The 23751-nt window shown below is 45.5% G+C and overlaps 1 protein-coding gene across 1 annotated transcript in view; it reads left to right on the plus strand.

Moving 5' to 3' along the window:
* COX20 (cytochrome c oxidase assembly factor COX20) overlaps positions 1 to 23751 on the plus strand; it is a 116234-nt gene that overhangs the window by 22873 nt on the left and 69610 nt on the right. The window contains exon 2 of the mRNA XM_085609278.1: positions 12452 to 12566. Within this exon, the coding sequence (XP_085465404.1) occupies positions 12452 to 12566 (115 nt within the window). The remainder of the gene's footprint in view (positions 1 to 12451; positions 12567 to 23751) is intronic.

Here is a 23751-nt window from a genome sequence, read left to right on the forward strand (position 1 = left end):
ATAAAGTGGTAACTCTTAAAACATTTAATTTAAAAAGGAACAAAATGAGGGGGTTCATTTTGCCATAGAAAGTATGATTAGTGCTGCAGAAAGAAAAATTAGGGCACATTTTGACTTCTCAAATCCTTTTCTATGTCATAAAAAAATTCTGACATGCAGACTCAAACATGCACTTTGAATACCAGCAGCAGACTTCCCTGGTGAGCGGTAACTTTACTACAGTGATCTAATGAGCAACTAGAGTGCTAACATTCAGAATTTATGGCAAATGTGTGACACATCTGAATGCCTTCTTGATGGAATCAAAGTAAAAAACTGAAAGTATTTCCTACTGAGGAGACTGCAGTAAATGAAGAAATTAGGAAACTTCATAACAAATAAGTCTCCCAAGATGGCCACCAGAGACAGAAGAGCCCAAATGTAGCCCAAATATCACCCAGATGTAGCCCAAGTATAGCCCAATGACAGAATGTCCCAGAGTGTTCTTAAGAACAACTAGAGCGCTTACTGTCTTACTTAGGACAAAAGTATGGCACACCGAAGGCATCTTGATTGGAATAAACTGGTAACACTTAAAACATTTAATTTAAAAAGGAACACAATGAGGGGGTTCGTTTTACCATAGAAATTATGATGAATGCTGAAGAAAGAAAATTATGGCACGTTTTGAGTGACTTCTCAAATCCTCTTCTATTTCATTAAAAAATTCTGACATGCAGACTGAAACATGCACTTTTAATACCAGCAGCAGACTTCCGTGGTGAGCAGTAGCTTTACTACAGTGATCTAATGAGCAACTAGAGTGCTAACATTCAGAATTTATGGCAAATGTGTGACATATCTGAATACCTTCTTGATGGAATCAAAGTAAAACACTGAAAGCATTTCCTACTGAGGAGACTGCAGTAAATGAGGAAATTAGGAAACGTCATAACAAATAAATCTCCCAAGATGGCCACCAGAGGCAAAAGAGCCCAAATGCAGCACAAATATCACCCAGATGTAGCCCAATGACAGAAGTGTGCAAAACACTTATTTTTTGTGTTTTTGCAGTTTTATATAGTGCAGACTTGTCTGGTATTGGAGTGCTTTACATGAGCATTGGTTACATCACACAAGATCAAATTCATTTTGGTTGTAGACTAAGGGAGATTAAGTGATTTGACCAGAATCACAGAATGTTGAGCGGAAGCAGAAACTCCAACCTGGTTCCCCAGTTGCAAAGTCTGCAGCTCTGGAAGTAACACCACATCCTCTCCCCTAAGTGCAACATTTAATCAAGTGGTCAACTGGATAAAAAAACATAAAGATAACAAATAATTTAAAAGTGCTTTGTCGCTATTTGAAAACTCAGAAAATATGTCCTCATTTTAGTTTTTTAGAGCACTAACCATAATTTTGATGCAAATAAGACCCTCTCATATATGTAATTTATAAAGGAAATGCTCTAGGTATTACAGTTTTGATTATATCAGGCGTTCCACACTTTTGTAATAAATATAGAATGTTAGCAATCTAGTTGTTCATTAGGATACTGTTGAGAGGCAGAGGCCAGGGGCACGGACTCTGATAATTGAAGGCAGGTAGGAGGGTGCAGAGGCAACAATTTGACCACACTGGGCAGGCAGGAAGGGCAGTGGCAGCACAACAGACTATGGAGGGCAGTGGAAAGGGGGGCAGGGGCAACAAACCAACAATACAGGACTGGCAAGAGAGGCTGTGGCAATATAATAGACCATTGTGGGCAGAAGGAAGAGGCAGTGGTAGTACAACCATACATGCCAACAGACCCGATTCAGCCAGGAAACGTTCAATGTTTTTAAGCTCAAATTGGCTTTATTTGATCTGTCTCCTGTCTACAATCTCCTCTTTTTCAATGTAACTCAAAGGGGAAAATCAATACCCCAGTTTTTTTTCAAAATCTCCCTCTTACCAAGTTCAAAATGTTCGCAGGTATTGTACATTGGATCATGGAAGGCAGGAGGAATTGGGGTAGGGACATGGACTCTGATAACAGAGGACAGGAGGGACATGGATAGTGCGCCAAACTGACCCTACAGGGCAGACATCAGGGTTTGCAGCAGCACAATACACCACACAGGGCATGCAGGACCGGAGTGCAGCACAACAATCCATAGAAAGCAATAGGGAGGGGACAGGACCATGCACATGGACAACAGAGAACAGAGGGGGAAGAGGCAATGGTAGCTAGCTGACCATAATGGACAGACAGGAGAGAAAGCTGCAGCATAACAGACCATAAAGGGCAGGAGGGACGGATCAGGGGCATTACAATGGAAGAGACAAGCCAGGAGGGAGGGAATAGGGGTCTGCACATGGAAACAGAGGGCTGGGGGCAAGGGGGCAGGGCAGGAGCAGCAAGATGACCATGGAGGTCAGGCAGGATGGGCACTAGAAACAAGACACACCATGGAGAGCAACAGTTAGACTATGATGGCATACACACAGACCATGGAAGGAAGGTGGGAGGGGGTCAGGGGCAGCTATCTAACCACACAGGGAAGGTGGGAGGGGCCGTGGCAGCACAGAAGACCATGCATTGCAAGCAGGAGGGTTAGTGGCAGCACAAAGGCTATGATGGGCAAGAAGGAGGGTGTAGGGGCATGTACAAAGGACCATGTAGGATAGAAGGGAGGGTCAGGACCTGGGCACAGACAAGAGAGTTCAGGGGAAGGAGGCCTCACAACAGACCGCGCGGGGCAGGGAAGAAGGGTGTGGCAGTAAAATGGACCATGGAGGACAGGATGAAGGGGATAGGGGCATGGCATGTGGACAGGCAGGGTGGAGGTGGCAGGGACAGGTTACAGTCATCTGACAATGCTAGGCAGGTGGGAGGGGAGTGGCAGCTCAACAGAACACTCAGAGTAGATAGGAGTAGCAGGTCCATGGAACATGGTGGGCAAAAAGGATGGAGCAGAGGCATGCACAAAGACATCGCAGGGCAGGGGGAAGGAGAATAGGGGCAGCAAGCTAAGCACAGAGGCTAAGCAGGAGGTCCATGATGGGGCATAGAATTGGGCAATGGATGGCAGGAGGAGTGGACTGGTACATCATGCTAAATGGAGGGCAGTGGCAGCACATCAGACCATGCATGGCAGGAGGGAGGAGGCTAGTCCATGGATTCAGACAACAGAGGATAGGGAGGAGGGGGATGGGGCAGCAAGCTAACTGTTCAGAGAAGGTGGGTATTAGGAACTTTATTGTTTTTAAAATGTGTGTCTGTGCGTACTACTTAAAATATGAACAAGTATGCAGCATAATCTCACTTTTATTCAGGAAGAAGAGGACGTTTGTGACTATGACTCCGGGCTGACTTTGCAGAAACACCACCTGACCCTCCATCCCCCATCGCAAAATGTAATGCCCGTGAAAAGGGTAGGTGAACGCAGTGTTATATAGAACATAGTCCTGAGAGCACGATTGAAAATGAAAACTTGATATAGTGTATGGTATAAACTATGCACCAAAAAGTGTGCTATAAGATGAACCGGGCGTGAAATATAATATGCAATACATTGTGCGCAATGACAGATTCATTGGAGAGCGCGAGATAGCACAGGCACTAGCGCATGCTATGCGATATGCGCCTTGGAATGTAATATGCACAGGGCAGTGTTGTGTAACCTAACTAGTCTCCAAAGTCGTAATTTAAAATATGTGCTGGTGAGTGTAACGTTGCATATGCACTGTGACAAAGATATGGATCCCAGATTGTAATATGTATGGCATAGCGCTGTGCATTATAACATAGGCATCGAGGAAGGCACGTTAGATGGGGCAATATAACCCGTGCGAAGGCAAGTGTGGCATGACATATTCACGCGGTGGTGTTACAGTGCACATGGGCTAGAGAGTGTCATAGCATACGCACTAGCTGGTGGAATACAACACAGAGGTGTGTGGCACTCGGCGGGCACTGGTGGGTGTAACACAGCATTGGGCTCAGCCAGGAGCGCTCTGTGACTCTCAAGTGAGGTTCGTCTCCTTTCCAGAGAGTAAAATAAAAAGCATTACACATCCGGCGGTGGATGTGTGTTTTATTAACCGTGAGGGGGGTTTCTTGCATAGTTTTGGTCGAATTTTTGTCGAATCCCCTTTGAATGGCTTGGTGTTCATGTGTATTAAATGTGCCCGTCAATAGCTACCCAAGTTTGTATAAATAAACGACAAGGGTGTCTACTTGGAGAGTACCCACCGGCGGGGGCGCCGGGATTAGGCACGGTAGGGCGTCAGACACGTCAGAGGTCCGATTAAGGCCTTGGGAGGGGGACCACGCGGCCCCCTTCCAAATATAGTTTTTTCAACAAAAAAAAAATTAGGGGGCAGGCCCTGGGGATGCGGTCCCCAGGGCCAATAAATAAGAAAAAGAAGGGGGGCCACACAGCTCCCCTTCTTAAAAAAATAAAATAAATAAAAGACCGGCATCATGCCGGAGGCCACGCCCCCTCCTTGCAGCACTCTGCAAACGCCCCCTGGCCAGTTGTAAGTTGGGGAATTAATTCCTCTTCAATACTGAGGGTCCCTGAGGGCCAACTAGCCCAACGGGTATCTCCAGTATGCGCCAGGGAGCTGCGTTGCAGACAGGTGTTCTGAGGCCACGCCCCTTTTTTACACCTCTCTGCAACACAGCTCTGTGGCGCTTCCTGGAGGTACCTAGTGGGCTAGTTTGACCCTAGGGACCCTTTGGATTCAAGGGGACTTAATCTCTCAACTTAGAACCGCCACAGGGCGTGTTTACACAGTGGTGAAGGGAGGGGACGGGGCCTGAGGTGATGTGTGCAAACACGCCCTGTGGCGCGTTTTAAGTTGGGGAAATAATTCACCTTCAATCCTGAGGGACCCTGGGAGCCAACTAGCCCACCAGGTGCTTCCAGTAAGCACCACTGAGCTGCGTTGCAGAGAGGTGGTCCAGGCCATGCCATTTTTTACACTTCTCTGCAACGCAGCTCTGTGGCGCTTACTGGAGGTACCTAGTGGGATAGGTGGACCCTAGGATCCTCAGGATTCAAATGAACTTAATCCCCAACTAAAAACGGCAACAGGGCGTGTTTACACAGTGGTGAAGGGAGGGGACGGGGCCTGAGTTCACGTGTGCAAACACGCCCTTTGGCGCGTTTTAAGTTGGGGAAATAATTCACCTTCAATCCTGAGGGACCCTGGGGGCCAACTAGTCCACCAGGTGCTTCCAGTAAGTGCCACTGCGCTGCGTTGCAGAGAGGTGGTCTAGGCCGTGCCCCTTTTTACATCTCTCTGCAACGCAGCTCTGTGGCGCTTACTGGAGGTACCTAGTGATCTAGTTGGACCCTAGGGACCCTCAGGATTCAAGGGGACTTAATCTCCCAACTTAAAACGGCCACAGGGCGTGTTTACACAGTGGGGAAGGGAGGGGACGGGGCCTGAGGTGACGTGTGCAAACACGCCCTGTGGCGCGTTTTAAGAGGTAGTTTTAATCCCCCTGCCCTATTTTATATACTAGGGGCTTACAGAGGAGGTCATGCTAATCACAGGGGGACCCCAACGCATAGTGTTCCCTAGTGTATGTAAGTGTTTTCACTGTATCCTGAGTGTCTTTTAACATAGCACTGGCTCTAGGACTGGTTAGTCAGACTCAGTTACCACCAGTATCCGTCTGAAAAAGTTGAGGGTACAGGATGATTTTGCAACAAGGCTTCTTTTTGCTCTTCTGTTTGTTCTTTCTGCACGTTATCCTTCTTCCTGTACTTTTCTTTGTCTTTGAGGACTTCTGTTGCTTCTTTCTGCATTTCTTTTTTTTCTTTCTGTGCGTTTTTTCTTCTTTCTTCACATGTCCTATCTCTGTAGGCATAGTTAGAAATTAGCATTTAAAAAACCTTTGAAATTCACTGAAAAAAACATAGGTTTCAGGCACGTTATAGTTAGGAATTAGCATTTAAAAAGCCTTAGAAATTCACTGAAAAAACCATAGGTTTCAGGGGCGTTATAGTTAGCTGGACTTTTCACTCGTACAAAACCATTGAAATTCCCCTGTTATAGTTAGTTCAGCTAACTATAACTCGCGCGCCCGCAATGCGCTGCTGATGACGTCACATATTACATCACTCATGACATGGTCAGTGACATCACTCATGACATCACTGACCTCTCAAATGACATCAGTGATGACATCATCCTTGTGATAGAGTGGCAGACCTCCTCTCACCCTAATATAACCTTTGATACACACATTCAAAAATAGAAACTAAAATTTTCAAAACAATGTACATACCAATACCAGTTACAACAACCTGTTCAGTAATTCTAAGATCCCCATACACATCCACTCATTCACCAACAGTCCTATACAGTCACTCATGCATGTACTCACTCATCATATGTACTCATACACCTATACATCCTGCTACACAAATCCAATTGGTCGCACACTGCTCGTCCTATCAGCGTGTTACCCCAAAGCATTATGGTTCATGAAGTAAGCATCAGCAAGTGCGCCTCTGCCAGAGTATTAAGCAAAATTAAAGTCGCGTTGGCCATCCCTGGACACGTGTTTCGAGTTTATTACCTCTCGTCAGCAGGGAATAGGCATGTGTGTAGGGTTACTGCGTAGGCTGCCAAAAATTGTTCTCATGTCCAGTACCGCTCGTGGCATTCAGGTGCGTAACCATGAGCTGGATTCAAGTGGACTTAATCTCTCAACTTAGAACGGCCACAGGGCGCGTTTACACAGTGGTGAAGGGAGGGGACGGGGCCTGAGGTGACGTGTGCAAACACGCCCTATGGCGCGTTTTAAGTTGGGGAAATAATTCCCCTTCAATCCTGAGGGCCCCTGGGGGCTAACTAGCCCACCAGGTGCTTCCAGTAAGCACCACTGAGCTGCGTTGCAGAGAGGTAGTCCAGGCCATGCCACTTTTTACACCTCTCTGCAACGCAGCTCTGTGGCGCTTACTGGAGGTACCTAGTGGGATAGGTGGACCCTCAGGATTCAAATGAACTTAATCCCCAACTAAAAACGGGCACAGGACGTGTTTACACAGTGGTGAAGGGAGGGGACGGGGCCTGAGTTCACGTGTGCAAACACGCCCTTTGGCGCGTTTTAAGTTGGGGAAATAATTCACCTTCAATCCTGAGGGACCCTGGGGGCCAACTAGCCCACCAGGTGCTTCCAGTAAGTGCCACTTAACAATTGAAAGTGGATTTTTAATAAATATTAAAAACAGTCATTGAACAGTCTCTGTAGCACAATCTTAACCAAAAATGCAGAATTAACATGTTAACTGTACTTTACTTTTTTCTTCGTGTAGCCAGATACAGCTCTTACAGTGAAAAATAGTTTTTAGAGGTTGGTCACAGTGGGAGCATGCAAACATTAAATCTGTACCTGTTCCCCTTTTGAATACTAGGCAACCTACCTTTAGGGCTTCAAGGCCTTCTTAGAGGTGACTTACCTAATCAATCAATAAAACTTGTATTTGATTTTCCTAGAAAATCATACAAGTATACAGTAAAAAGTATATCCATACTAAAACAAGCAGACTTGTGTAGAAAGACTGACATACCTTAGGAAGATTTCCTTTTGACAGGTCTGTATGTAAGTTTAAAAGTTGCAGGAGTTATGCTACACATGTCGCCCTGGAGCCATGTTTTCTTTGTCAGCCTAGTGAATGGCAGAATAGTTGTTGCAGCCCACAGGTGCCAATTGACATTCTATGCCCTTTTTTCATTTTCTTACACAATCTGCTTCTGCGTTTCTGAAATGTTAACCCTGCCAATTCAGAATTAGCCTTATTTTCTTACATTTAAGGGGACATAGCACAAGCACTGGAGCCCAGACAGCAAGTACCCCGACACGCAGAGTTAAAAAACCAACAGCATCATTTCACAAAAAGGGGATGACCAGGCAAAAGGAAGCACTCTCTCATTCAAGTAAATCAGTTAGAACATATAGGCTACGTTTTAAAAATGTAGCCAAAACTGCCATGAACTACACAAAATTTGGTACATTTAGAAAAATATAATACAAAGTGAAAAGATTGTTTTTAGGGACTCATTTGTTTTGAGAACTTGTAGCAGCTGAGATAAGAAACATTTTACATATTCAAACTTTGATGCTTAATGGAAGCAGTAACTTTGTTGATTGCTACAGTTGTAAGTGCTTACTAATCCTTTTACAAAATGTGTTGGCTTGCAGAGTGAAAAGCTGGGGCACAGTTATGATAAAGTTCTGTCTGTCAAGCAGAGTTGCACATTTGATGATCTCTGCCCAGCCCTACAGCTCTGTTAGAGCCACCAGGCTGTTACCAAATCTCTAAATATCCTTACAAGCCAGTTTGGCTGTGTGAGGTCGTTCTTAGTGTACCATGGCGTTCAAAGGATGCTGGATATTACTTTTTGGGGATAAAATAATTTACCTATAGTGTCCCCATGGCACTATGCATTTGCACTTCAAATAGAATAGTATAGAGACTCCCTTTAAGTGCATGAGGCTCTCACTTGAAGACTGCACGCAGTTGAGGCTTACTCTAGGCGATAGAGGAGCTTAATTCAGAATACAATATACCTCCGCTGATATCACTTTTTTTCACTTAGTATTTTACTTAATTAAATTGAGGAACTGTATTAAAAGTTAAGTCTGGGGTGTAGAATTGTATAGAATATCTACGTGTCTAAGGGACAGTATGGTTCAGAAATCTAATTGTGTTGGTAAAAGAAATCCATCTGTTCCATTTAGTGCTATGGAACGAGGTGACCAATTATGGCAGCATTCTGATTAAATAGGAACTGTGACGATATATTTTCCCATTATGCTAGGGCAGGTCAGGTTTTGGATTCTAACAAGGCTCTGATTATTCCAGCTTTCTGAATATACTGGGCTTGGAAAATACCAGCACTCCATTTGTGTCAATTCTTTGAATAGTCAGGCACTCTGCATATACAAAGGCTCTGTTTATGAATGGTATTTCTTAAGGACAGCTTTCTAATCACGATAGGGTCCTAGATATGCCAGCACCTTGATTTTGATAGAATTGCAATTATGAGGATATATATGTTTTCTCATTGTACCATTGCTCTCTTTTCTACTTTAGTTTCGGAGAAAGCATCCTGTGAATTGTTCTGACACATTTACTTTTGAACATTCATTTGATGTATTTGATTTCACAAAATGTTTCGGGGAAATAAACCCACACTATTCTTGCCAACTGAGGATCAACCTGACCTTCTCCACTTGACTTGAATCGTCACACATTACATTATTTCTCTAATGTGTGCAATATATGCAGAAAGCAGTTATTTTAGTTTTTTTCACTTCCCCAGGTTTTTTGTTCTTCATATTTTAGTCCGCACTCGTGTGCAAGACTGAGATGGAGATGGCTACCTTGTCATGTTGCTCCTCTCCGGATAGGGAATGCCGGACACCAAGGCGACTTCCCTCAAAGTCTTGTGAGATCAGTAACAAAAGCTATGATCTTGCAAGCCTTTGGGGTGGTGTCCATCTTGGAGCCCGTCATTCAACCATTGCCTAGTCACAGCTCTTCACTGCTGCTATAGTGCCAATGGTGGCTCCTCGTCACTGCCGCTGTGGGCGCTGCTCGAACACTAAGTGTGCCTGCCAACTCCTCTCTCCTTCCACAGTTTTTCCCTTCCACTGGAGTGCTGATCACTGAACGAGTGTGCCCAGGGGCTTTACTCTCTTGCCACCGGGGTGCTACTCAAACAGTGAGCATCCCCGGCAGCTCCTCTCTCCTGTCTCTGGAACACTGCTCACAAAGCTTGTTTGCCTGTTTCTCTCCCCTAATTGCTTTTCCATACCTGTTGTGAAAGTCTGAGTAGGTTTCAATGCCCTGACGTCTGCCTCTAATTTTCTTTTATCGTGTTTATTCTTGAAACCAAGATCACTCCTCATCTTATGTCATTCACCATACTCAGTCTTAATTTTTAGCAGTCCCCACCTGACTGTCCTCTGAATTTATCAGGCATACAAGTGTAATAATCCATTACCTTAATGCTGCTACTGTAGAATCCCGTTACAACAAACAAATGATGGACGGAATGCTGACAATGCAGACATTCTCCCCCAGTCAAGAGATCTGGGTTAAATCCATCGTTCTTTTGCCCACTACGCCACCCCAGTTCAGACATGGCCATATGCAAATCAGTCTTGACCCTGTGCCTCATGGGAACAGTCCAGCCCGAACTGCCAAGCCATGTCTTCCCTGGACCGGAATCAAGCATCCTAGGACCGGTTTCTGGCTATCAGCCGTCATCAGCCAGGATAGCTTGACTCCAGTGGCGTAGTGAGCACGGGACCCACGTCTGGGCATACCCATCCCACTTAGGGCGAAAAGCGTTATCTCTTGACTGGGGGAGAATGTATGCATTGTCAGCATTCCGTCCATCATTTGTTTGTTGTAACGCTACAGTAGAATCCTGCCAGTTCCCCTGGGCAGTAATCTACCCCAGGGTTCATCCCTCACCCAGCACTGTTACTGTGGAGGCAAGGTTAGTTCATCCAAAGACATTTACACTCTCAGGAACCTGTGATATTTGTCAGGATGAGCCTGAGAGGGGTCCCGGGTGATTCCCGAAATACGACACTGAGGGCTTCGTGTACTAAGGCTCCTGTCTAAATGACCTGATTCCAGTTAGTGTGCCTGCCTGCCATTCATCCCTTCCGAGGTCTATTGACTCTGCGTCCTCCTCCCTGCAGTGCTCAATCGTCTGACACTGCTTCTCCTCAGCAGCAGCTCCAGTGTGCCATTAATGATGACAGTGGGGCTTCCCCTCTGACTGGCACATTCTGCACAACATTGCACCGACACTCTTATCATACAGAAGAATAAACAGTGGAAACCCCCGGGGGAAATGCCTTTGCCAGAATGCTGCTGTCATTCAATACTGCTTGGACTGAATAACATGTCACCACTAAGCATTACTCCTACTGAAGCAGTCATTCCTTTCCTGGCAATAGATTCCTCATCCTCTTGGGTACTATCATGTTTTTGTTTGATCAACAGAAAATGGCAAGTTGTCATTTTCTATTTTATTTGACAATTTAGTGAGTGAAGATGGGAGAGTTGCGAAAGTGAGTGAGTAGAAGTAACTGCGAGGGTGAATGTTGGACGCATGAGTTGATGGAGGGGTTGGGTGTGGATGAGTGTGCGGGTTTGGATCGGGGTTCACAGTGGAAAAGGTAAGAGAGCTAGTAAAGGAATGATCATTTATTGGCAGTAATTAATGCCTCAAATGTGAGTTATGTTTAGTTATATATGACATGTCTTTTTCCCTTTTTCGTTATTTTCTCATTCGAATCCTCTATAATTAATTTCCCCTAAAAGGCTTTATTGCCCTCTCCGCTTTTTGGCTTGGGAGCTATTGACTTTTAATGAAAAATAAATATTCAGAAACCAACGGAGGTGAAAGTGCACTACTGCCTTTAGTCCCTCTTTGTCATGTCAGTCTGGACTTGCTGCTTTGTCCTTTCTGTTAGTTTAATGAGGCCAATAATGCCAAGCCAAAACAAAAAATCTGGACCGGATGTATTACTCTGTGTTGCCTGTGAAAGAACTGCAGGTGAGTCTTCCGACACAAATCAAGCAATAAATAGGTGAACCAGAACCAATGTGCGAGAGTGCATTCAAAGGTGGTGTACGCCCCTTTCCCTTCCCTCCACCCCCTCTCACCACCACCTTCACTCCCCCTCCCTCCCTGCACCTTTACTTCCACCTCCACTCTCTCCCTGCACCTCCTCTCCCCCTCCCTCCACTCCCACCTCCCTCCACCTCCACTCACTCCACCCTCCCACCTTCACTCCACCCTCACTCCCTCCACCTCCCTCACTCACCCCCTCCCTCCACCGCCTCCTCGCCCCACCCCCTCCCTGCACCTCCACTCCCCCCTCCTCCCACCCCTCCCTCCCTGCACCTCCACACCCCCCTCCCCCCACTGCCCCCCTCCTCGCATAAACAAAAAAACTAAAACGCATTTTTTGGTGTTAATTCTGGTTTTTATTAGGATACTTCAGTTGTACATAATGTTTTCTAGGTTATATATAAGGTGACAAATAGTTATAACACTTTTTTAATTATAACTTTTAAACATGCTGCACAACATTCACAATGCTCTGCAACACATATTCAAAACGTTAACAAAGCCAATAGGTCTCTCTAAACACTTATAAGGCCCCAAAGGCGAGACCTATTGGCTATGCCAATGCTTGTTTAGTTTTGTCATGAAAGTCAGCAATAGGAATATAAGACCGTATTCAATTAGTGCTGTCATATATGCGTAGTTTAAACCATTCCTTGCGTATTTGATTAACAAAAAACAAAAAAGACTGTTCAATGTATTTTTTCAAACTTACATTTTCGTGTATCTAACCTGTTTGAAACTGAAGTTGCCACTAAGTTTGGCATCCCTGTCCGTACTAAATGTGTCCTGAATCTGTTTTGTTTTACAGTCCTTTAAGCTCCTAGGATTCCTAGATGTCCAGAACACTCCTTGTGCCCGGGAATCTATCCTTTATGGATCGTTGGGATCACTGGTTGCAGGCCTTGGACATTTTTTGGCAACAAGTGAGTTAAATTTACAGTCATTTTCATTTGTCCTCTTTCTCGGTGGAAAATATTAAATTGTTCTGATAGCTGGTATTGCTAGTCTGAGACTGTTAATATGATCTGATGGAGCGTGCACCTACAAAGCATCGTTCTCTGTGTTTTAAACTCACACCTAGCTGCTCTTCCGACTTGCTTGTTCGCCAAAGTCTCCAGTTGGCAAAATTACAATTTAAAGAGGCGATTATATACTTAAAGTGCTGGATCAACTCAATAAATTATTTCATGCCATTTACAAACAAGCATTGGCAAAGCCAACCGTTCTGGCATTGACTACCAGCATATTTGGCTTTGTAAATGCTTGTTTGTTTTTTCATGGCTTTTACAAAAGTTTGTTTGGTAATCTGCTGGGCGCTCTGCAATAAAAAAAAAAGTATTGGCTTAGAGCAAAAACATTTTTTGTTCTCTGAAAGCCCACATTGCCATGATAGTCCCACATGCTTAAGAGAACTATTTTGCTATTTTGTGTGTGCATGTCCTCCTTGTGAAAGGGAAGAATGCCCTCAATCACAGTGAATTTAGCCAATGGCTGAAGTAGGCTAATTCATTGCCCCGTGATGTATGCTGTAGTGGGTACAAGAAAAATGTGAATAGCAAAATAAGAGCCAGATGAAGAGGGCTAGCTGAAAACTCCCTTAAGTAAGTACGTTATAAACATCATTTCAGTAAAATCAAAAGGACGTGACTAACATCAACCTAAAAAATGGTACAATATACAGCTCTTACTTGAGTGATGCATTCCAGTGGGATTATCAGTATTGGTTTCCTTACATTCTTAATAAAAAAAATGTTTTGGTTGGGTAACATTTGGAATATAAGGGGGCGTGGCTAGCGGCCGAACTTGGCGAACGCAAGCTAGAGGAGCTCCAGAGACCGAGCCGCTCTGCCCCAATATCCGACCAACATCTGCTCCAAATTAAGGGGAGAAACGGTACCCTTAGCTTCCCCTACCTGATCGGCTCTTGTTGCTCTGATTTGGCGTCGATAGGGATGGTGGTGGTGAGGAGAGACCGCTCAGCCTTTGGTGCTGGGAGGCCACTGGGTCTGCTGCCGGCCAAAACGCAGAGAATGGCCTGAGATGTGTGGGGCCGTGGTCGACCAGCCGGGGCGTAGAGGTGCCACCCGCGGCAAAGACAAGTGAGGAGAGAGTAGAGACCAGCAGTTGGCCTTGGGGCTCAAGGTAAGGTTCCGTGACACACCGGCGCCGAGGACTGAAAAAAAAAAAAAGAGGTGAGCGGGCTGAGGAGGCGAAGACGTAGTGAGGCCCGGGCATGCCTTGTGCCTGGGCCTTGATCGGGGGCCGTGAGAAGACTGTGGTGTGGAGGATGCAGATCTGGGGGCGGGCGGCGCTCCTGGCCCTACCTCAATTGTGACACATACCCAGAACATTGGCGCGTCTCCACTGCGACCGGGGGCCAGTGTACTGCCCCGGGGTTCAGGAGACGGCTCCGGGACATGCCACGCAAGAAAGGAGGTGAGCAGGCTGTGGAGGTGAGATTGCAATGGGGCCCGGGCGCACCTGGCGGTTGCGGTCGGCCTGGAGGCCATGTGTGGACTCGGGCCTGGGAAGCAAAGACTCTGAGACTGGTGGTGATTTGGTCTCCCCACCCTCAAAGAGACAAATCTGGGGCGCCAACTAGTTGCGGTGAGACCCGGGAGTGGGGGGCCTAGTCACAACCAAACCAGCAGCAGCCCGGGAAGCACCATAAGAAGCGGGGTCGGGCTGGCGTTCCCATCCCCCCGCGCTGCTAGGCTCTCGAGAACTGAATAATCTACAAAGGCCTGCCAGAGATTATACTTAAGATACAGTCTGGGGCCGGCTAGTGGGGCCTCCGCGATGAAAGGCCGTGCGATAGGGACCACAGAGGGGGACATGGGTCCCCGTACCTACCCTCCTCGCTCCTGGGGTCCCCATCGCGGCAGGCAGCAGTGCGCAAGGTGGCAGACTGGTTCAGGACGCAGTTGGCAGCCGAAGTGGCCCCAGAGCCCCGCTCTCTGAATATGGCTGGGAGGAAAAACGGGAGGAAAAAGCCCCAACAGAGCAAAATAGAGCGTTATGTCCTCCCCCCACACACGCAGTCTGAGAGTGGGACTGGCGGAAATCGCACACCAGTTGGGTGAAGAGGCCCAGGAACCATCATTGAGCGACATCATGTCGGCCATTCAGAGTGGCAAGGGAACCCTAGAGCCTAAACTAGACTCAGTAGTTGCGGAAATGTCATTGATAAGAGTGGAGCTCAATAAAGAGAAGCAGAGGCTCTGTGAGACTCAACAACAGGTCACAGGCATCAGTGAGACAATCTCTCAACTAAAGAAACAAGTAGCCTCTTTACTTAAGGACAATGTCACTATACAAGCTCGATTGGAGGACATGGAAGGTAGATCGAGGCGCAGTAACCTGCTCCTGATGGGGATACCTGAAAAGGCGGACGAGCCCTGTTCGAATATTTTTGTGGAACGCTTCATAACCACTGTGCTCCAGCCAAAGGGACTCTAGAAGTTTTTCTCGGTTGTGAGGGCGCACAGAGTACCCGCCACCGCCCCTAAACCACATGTGCCCACTCGTACCATTGTGGCTCGCATTTTCTACTACAGAGACGTAATCCTGCAGGCAGCTAGACGTGCCCCAGATCTAAAATTAGAAGGAACCTCTGTGGCCCTCTATCGAGACTACACCCTCAAGGTCCAGCAACTACGGAGAAGCTTCACGGAAGTAAAGAGTGAATTACGGAGGCGCGGTTTCATTTGGTGGAACAGAAGCGGCGGAGTAAGAGGCGTGTACGTTACCTCCCGTTTCATTGGATGAGTGAGTGGGGATCGAGTGGAAGAATTTTAAGCGACCCCTTAACGTTTTGAACCAGACGTACGGTGACGTCCACATGCTGAGGCAATGGACCAGATGTGGAAAAGACATTGAGTTTGCGTAACGCTACATGAGAGGTCCGCCCGGACCAGAACCAGGCAGTAGACATTTGAGACGCTGAGAAGACTTTTTTGCGTAACTGCTCCTGCGATACCCGCCTGGACTTTAACCAGATAGTTTGTTATCCCCGTCCTGAAGAGGCCAAATATTTGGAGGCTGAAACGCGAACGCGTCGACATATTGACGTAGGAGGAATCCACTGATTGTGTTGATCCAAGAATTATTTTGTTTGGCAGACACATAAAACAATAGGAGAGGAGTAATACCTCGGATGCCAAAAAGGATTTCCTCCAAATGTATTACTGTAAATAACAAGTATACATTGATTTGGAACCACGATTAGGGGAATTGACATTTGATAATTTTCTGTGTACATAAAGTGTATGTGTATCTGTATTCATATGATTTAATGAAATTGTAGATAGAGGTTTTTGTTTTGTTTTGTTTCATGTCTGTTCAAATTTGTATATATTATGTGTTGAAGTGTTCTGATGTCCACCAAGAGATATTCGTCCCTGATAAATAATGATGAATACAGTTTTTTATAAGAAATAAGTAATTACCGAGAAAATTAATTGTTTCTTGAGTAAAAATAAACAAGAGATTGATCCCTCTTAGCCAAGTTTCTTTATTCTTATTAGATGTTCCTTACCCAGGCGTGGGAGGGTTATTTGGGTATGCCCCATTAGACTTTTTTGACACTCGTACCATTGTGGCTCGCATTTTCTACTACAGAGACGTAATCCTGCAGGCAGCTAGACGTGCCCCAGATCTAAAATTAGAAGGAACCTCTGTGGCCCTCTATCGAGACTACACCCTCAAGGTCCAGCAACTACGGAGAAGCTTCACGGAAGTAAAGAGTGAATTACGGAGTCGCAAAATCAAATACATGATGCTGTTCCCTGCCAAGCTCCGAGTAATGGCGAGGGGAAGACCTGTTTTTTTGACTCCCCTGACCTAGCAATGGACTGGCTGGAGGGTTGGCGGGTGGCAGGAGGTGGAAGGCAACACCGGATGGCAAGCCCAAGTTTCACGGAGGGGAGGAATGGACACGCCGGGGGCAGCCGGCCACAAGACGATTCAGATAACGCTGCAAATAGGGGCAAGGGCACCAATGAAGGTCGAGAGCGATCGGATCCCTGAGCGGGGTCAAAAGTCACTCTACACTCCACCACTAGTGCAAATTGTGATGCAGTTATGATGTCTGATGACCATGTTTCATGAGCTGTAAGAGGGGTCCCTATTGTCCACACCAAGAGGAGAATATAGAATGGTAAATAAATAGCAGGAAAATTGATAATGTGATCGTAATAAACATTCCACGTTAGCTTCACCTTTCAGTAGACAACGCTTTCTTCTTGAAATCTAGTCCTCTTCCAGGGCAGAGCTGGTTGGAACAGCTTGGTCGCAGCCTTTTCTCTATCCCTCCAGTTGCTAATTAACTAACATGTTTTTTCTTTTTAGGGGAGACAGGCACCTTGCCAGTTTGGGATGGGTGGGCAGTTCAGATACCACCGGGCAGGGTGGGGGGAGTTCTTGATATTATGGGGTTAATTATAAGAGCAGATACGGTCCATCATGAGATTTTGATGGACCGTATATCAGAAGCAGGGGTTCAAGGCAATGCCTGGAACCTTCTGAAATCCTTTCTTGCTGATCGAATCAAAACGGTTGATTTGGATAAAAATAAGTCTGAACCTTTTTCTCTACCATGTGGAGTTCCGCAGGGGTCGGCCCTTAGCCCCACACTTTTTAATGTATATGTGTCCCCTCTGGCAGCCTTAATAAGATCTTATGGGTTTCAACTGACGTCCTATGCCGATGATACGTAAATAGTGCTATCCCTCCAACATGGCCAGGAAGCAGAAACGGAAATTAGATGCCACGATTGCATGAAAGCCATCGCAGGGTGGATGTCATTGAACTGTTTAAAACTACATTCAGGAAAGACAGAGGTCGTTATATTTGGGAACAAATTGCACCTCTGGGCACCTGACTGTGGCCGGAAGAAATGGGGACTCTCCCAGTTCATGCCAAGAAAGTGAAGAACTTGGGGGTCATTGTTGATGACAGACTCACATTTGTAGACCAGATAAGCGTGGTTGTCTCTGCAAGCTTTTTTCTTCTCAGAATTCTGAGAAAACTAAAGTTCCTTCTTCCGAAAAACAGCCTTAGGACAGCAGTCACTGTCGTTTGGACCACTGTAATGGTCTCTACTTGAACATCCAAAAAAAAGACACATGAACAGGCTCCAGACAGTGCAGAATGCGGCCGCTAGGCTTCTGATGGGTTTTCCCAGGTTTGATTTGGTAAAAAAGGGTCTCCCACATCTCCACTGGCTCCCAGTTAAACAACGGGTGCAGTTTAAAGCCCTTTGTACTGTTTTTAAGACCCTAAATGGTGCAGGCCCCGACTATTTGAACCAAAGGTTCAATTGGTACTTTCCTGGAAGAACTCTGCGCTCTATGGAAGCTAAACTAGTGATTGTTCCCCCAGTTAAAAAAACTAGCTGGGGCAGCAGGAGTTTTATTACAAGTGCCGCAAAAGATTGGAACAATTTACCTTTTTACTTGAGGAATACAACCGAACTCCTTACTTTTAGGAAGAGGCTGAAAACCTGGCTGTTTTTGGAATAGTCTTCTTCTATTACAAGCAACCAATTAGGCAGTGCTTAGCGCCAGGACACCTTAGTGTAACAGTCGCGCTTTTGAAATTTTAATAACATAACATACAGACACTTGGAGATTGAAGTCAAAAACACCACATTGGGACACTATCCGCAATGGGGCGGTCCTCGCCCTCTTGTTTGCCTCACGCCATGCCTCCCCAGGTCAGATCTCGCCTGTCGGTTCTCTCATGGAATGTGAACGGGCTTGGCAACAAGATCAAACGAAGTATGGTTCTTAAGTGTATCCGCAAGCACACCCCCTGACATCGCGTTATTGTAAGAAACCCACTTACTAGGCAACACTTGCAGAGCAATGACTAGGGGAGGCTATACAATGGTGGTACATTCAGGATACACTACTGATTCTAGTGGGGTTGTGATTCTCATAAAAAAATTCCACCCCCTTCATTCTTCATAAAACCTGGGTTGACCCACAGAGAACCTAAGGCTGGCACCTGGGAGGGAATCCCAATTAACTTGTGCTTTGATTATATTCCTCTGAGACTACACTGCATCACACTCCCGGTGTTGAGCGAGGCGTTGCTTCAATTGCCAGAGGGGGTTTTAGTTCTCGGGGGAGACTTCAATGCACTGCTTTTGTCAGGATTGAACAGACATTCTGGATCCCGTCTTACCCACTGGGTCCCAACACTGTCCAATTTTGTCACGGCTCTTGGCCTAGCAGATACCTGGCGCATGCAACATCAGACAGTTTGCCAATGCACCTTTCTCTACGGTGTTCATCTGAGTCTCTCTAGACTAACTATTTTTACACAGGTTGCTCACCTTGCAAAGGTAAAAAGAAAAAATTGATAGACCGAATGCAGAACAATGTCATACATTCACCCCAGTTCAGAGATCTGGGCCTAAATCTAGGTTTTTTGCTACCCATGCCATTCAAGTTTGAAGCCAGCCATATGAAAATCAGTCTTGAGCCTGGGCCCAATGGGAACAGTCCAACCCGAACTACCAGGCCAGGTCCTGTCTGGACTGGAAACAAGCATACTAGGACCGATTTCGGGGTTTCCCCCCTCATCAGCCAGAATTGCTTGACTCCAGTGGCATGGAGAGCACAATACCCACGTCTGGGCATACCCGTCCCACTCGGGGTGACAAATGCAAAAAGAATAATTGATGGGCTGAATGCAGAACAATGTCATACATTCACCCCAGTACAGAGATCTGGGCCTAAATCCATAGTTGTTTTTCTCCCCATGCCATTCCAGTTTGAACCCAGCCATATGCAAATCAGTCTTGACCCTGCACCCAATGGGAACAGTCCAGCCTGAACTGCCAGGGCAGGTCATTCCTGGACTGGAAACAAGCATCCTAGGACCGGTATCGGGGTTTCACCCCTCATCAGCCAGGATAACTTGACTCCAGTGGCATGGAGATCACAGGACCCATGTCTGGGCATACCTGTCCCACTCTGGGTGAAGGCAGAGGCGCGACACTTGGCCAGAGGAATCTCAGACCATTCCCCGGTGTGGTTAGAATTATGTAGACGCGCCAATACCACTCATGGACCGCGGCCCATCAACTCCTAGTATCTCCAAGATAACAAATTTGTTGGAAAGTTAGATCAAGCCACCTCCAATTATTTTGAACTCCATGAGGGGTAGGTGGCCTCCAACTTAACACTCTGGGAAGCTTATAATGCATTTATACAGGGAACGGCTTACTCACAGATAGTGGGGCAACATAGAGCCTGAGGAAAATCTCTTCTTGCTCTAGAGAACGAAATACAGGCATTAGAGGGGGAATGAGTTAACACCCTCATTGAAGATCAGACCCATACTCTTCGTCTCCTGCAAAACGAATATAGAGATTTAATGGAACATAGGGCGAAAAACTCCCATATTCTGTCCCAACGGCGCATATACGAGGTGGGCAACAAAACGGTAAAACTGCTTGTGTGGCTCGAGAAAAGAGACCGTGTGGGAGGAAGGGTACCTAAATAGTGACAGACCTAGGAGAAAGTATCTCCGACCCTCGGGGGATATCGGAGGAATTGGCAAAATATTATGAACAACTCTACTCCCCCACTACACAATGGTCCATCGAAGAGATCCACAACTTTCTCAGAGACATTAAGCTCCCGACCCTCCTGGAGGAACACCAGGACTATCTAGAGGGGGACATTAAGTCGTATGAGAGAGAGCAGGCGATATGGGTGCTGAACTCGGGCAAGGCGATTGAGCCTAATGGCCTTCCTATTGAACTGTACAAATGTCTGGCATTGAAGTTAGTGCTAAATACAAAGAAATCCTTGGGTCTAATCATATACCAATAGTGTATATAAATTAATAATACTCCTTCAAGAAGAATGTATTAGATAAACATAAGAGATGTGCTCATAGGATCATCCAAGGGCAGATCCCTTTCTAGGACGTAATCCCTCACTCACCAAAGGTGACATGCTTCATCATAGGGATTCTCCTCCGAAAGGAAACACCTAGTTCCTTTGAGGGCTACAACCCCCTCACTGTGAGGGAGGAGCTCTGGGATGTTTTGTTGGAGTGTGAAGGGTATCCTAAACCCACCTATGATGAGCCAAGCGTATGAGTGAGGTCGCAGTGCAAAGTAATTAACAATGTGAAAGAATTGTGAAAAAGTAGGTGAAATCTAAAACTGGCTAGTGTGCATAGAACAACAATTTAATGAAGATATGCCTACTGTCAGGATTAAAAAAAGCAGTGCACCAGCGGTATGGATTTGTACCGCTATGGTGTGATGATTATTGGTCAACATGTTTCAGCCATAATGATCCATAATCGGATCAGGCTTTCTTCAGGACCTTAACAAGTAATTCTGCTGCTGAAATACAGTGAATGGAACAAAAAAGTCTGTCAATAACAAGGTGTCATGATACCTGCAGACAAAGAAACATAATAAGTGTCAGATATGTAAAGTGAACAATATTATTCAAAAGACGTAATTAAAGGATCCACAAAGGATGAATACATTAAATGAAAACACCTTACCCGCTATTGCTGGGTACAAAACCTCACCTCTACCTGGCAACCGCTCAGGAAGGGAGCACCGCTCTACAGAAAACGAAAATTGTAGAGTGTGAGTGTCAATAAATACACCAAAATATAACCTACATGTCTATCAATCATAGTAGCCTTCTATGTGGACATGAGGTAAACCTGTTCGGTCTCGAGGATTCAGATACACAAACAAGAAGCTTCAAAAAACAGAGGGAGGAATAAAGAAATAGCTCAAAATCATTTCATATGCGAGGAAATATATTCAGAAGGGTTATGTTCTAAAAGGTTTAGCAGAGCCCTGCAAAACCTAACCCTCTCTTATGTTCGCCATAAAGAATCATGCATAGAATAATGCCTTAATGGGAAAGCAGACACACAATGCTGACTATTGCCAATTAGCAAAGCCAGCAGCTCATAATGTTATGTCATTTATGTTAGTAAACACTGCCGTGATAAAGTAAGTAATGTGTCACTGGTAGCGAAAGTCTAAGGGACAAAATACTGGTCCTTATAAGGAAACCACACCCCTGCCAACACCACAAACACTCAGTCAACAAAAGCCTCATTGTAAATTAATGGACCTGAGACACCAAGTAAGCATTTCTACCGCATCATAACAAAGTCAGTGTAAATTGGGCACTTACAACAATCACAAAGCAAGAAACAACTGTCGAGAGGGTACTATTGAAAAGAACGACGAGGCTTAACCAAAGGTTTAAACCCGCATCATCCAGCAAGAAGACTCACCTATCCGTCGGTACTGCTTGGCAGGGAGAGCCTGCTGCCGGAGTTAAGCGCTGGGTTGTGGGTGTGGTCTTTTTATACCTGTCAACACTTTCTGTTAATAAGAGTTGTGTGGTGCTCATAGGCCGTAAAATCATGGCAACAGCGCAAGCTCCATCCTGAAAACACTGCCAAATAGCGATGCGCATGTCTAATGGCGAATACCTATCTTATGCGCATGCGTCTAGCAAAACATTACTCCTTAAACAGCACCGCGAGGAATGATGTCAGCTATGTGAGCCTTTTGCAAAGAGTATAACGGATGTTAATTTTGTTATCGCGTCGATATGCATATTGCAGCTTCCAATCACTGTATTGTAATACAGCACATTTATGCTGGAAAGTGCAGCGCATGCGCCTAACGCATTTATCAAAAGCAAAACACAGAGTAAAAAAGAAATCCTTCGGTTGTTTGTAATGATTCCCATTGAATGTAAGGGAATTCCTAATAAACTATGTATACAAAAAAAGGGGGTTACCTAAAGAAGTAAATCAACACCTAAAGTGCTCTAGTGTGTAGATTCCCTTTTAGAAAGCTTGTTTACATCACATCCTTGAAGGAAAGGAAGCAAGTGTCCATCCAATAGTTTACCAAAAGAATAGTAGGAGTTAAACAGCGACATGTTACTCAACCACTCAAGGGTAATGACATTTCGTAGAGGTGGAGTTCAATGTTCGCTGGTAACATAAGAGGAGCGTCACTGTCATCCTACCAACATCGTACATGCCAAACACTATTACAGGAAACGTAATCCAAACAGTGAGACTGTTTCATAGAGACACCCAAGGGATCTCCTCATTGAGACCCGTTTGGGAACTGTTAAGCTTATGTACCCAACGCTGTTCTTTCTTAAATAGAAAAGCGGAGATATCTGTAATATGTGTGGGGCTGAAAGGTTGTTCAAGCACTATCCGTTTCAATTCTTGAGGGGAATGTTGTGCTGTAACAAAGTGTTGAGTTAGTCTGGTGGAGGTCTTCCTGCACCGAATCGTGCTCTTATGTTCCAAAATTCGTGTTTTGACTTGTCTAGTTGTCATCCCCACATAACGAAGGGAGCAGGGGCAGGTAATGAGATAGATTAGGTTGCTGCTGTTACAGTTGGTGTGATTCGTCAGAATCCAAGGTCTGGATGTCCCAATGTCGATTTCAGTGGTATGTTTGGTGTGTGCACAGGCAGCACAGCTGCCGCAGAGAAAATGTCCTCGTACTGCCGGTAAACTCCATAGTGTATCTTGCTGCGTATTGGTAACCACACGCGGGCGAGTATGTACCAATCTATCTCTGATGTTGGAACTACGTTTAAAGGAAAAAGGGGACGAGGAAGAGGTGTTGTCCCAATGCTCAAAATCTTCCAATTTGATAAAAATACTTTTAAAAATCTGATTGGAGAAAGTACAAAAGGTGTTTACACAGGTAAGTCTGTTCAAAGTCTCTTTAGCGCATTTTGGTTCAAGTAGGGCAGCTCTATTATTGTTGGCTGTACGTTTCAATGACTGTTTAACAAGTTTCTTGGGATAGTGTCTTATTATCAACTGATTGGCTAGCTCTTTCACATGATCTTGATATTTCATCATCGTTGTACAATTTCTCTTAATACGCAAGAATTGTCCATAGGGCAAATTGTGGCGTAGAGCTTTAGGATGGAAACTATCAAACAGTAAAAGAGAGTTCTTCGCCATTGGTTCTCTGTAGATTTCAGTACTGAATCCTCCGTCTACCGGGGAAATCAGAATGTCAAGAAATGGTAAGCATACCTTACTGAACTCACATGTAAATCT

This window comes from Triturus cristatus, chromosome 6 (genome assembly GCF_964204655.1).
Source record: "Triturus cristatus chromosome 6, aTriCri1.1, whole genome shotgun sequence".
NCBI lineage: Eukaryota > Metazoa > Chordata > Amphibia > Caudata > Salamandridae > Triturus > Triturus cristatus.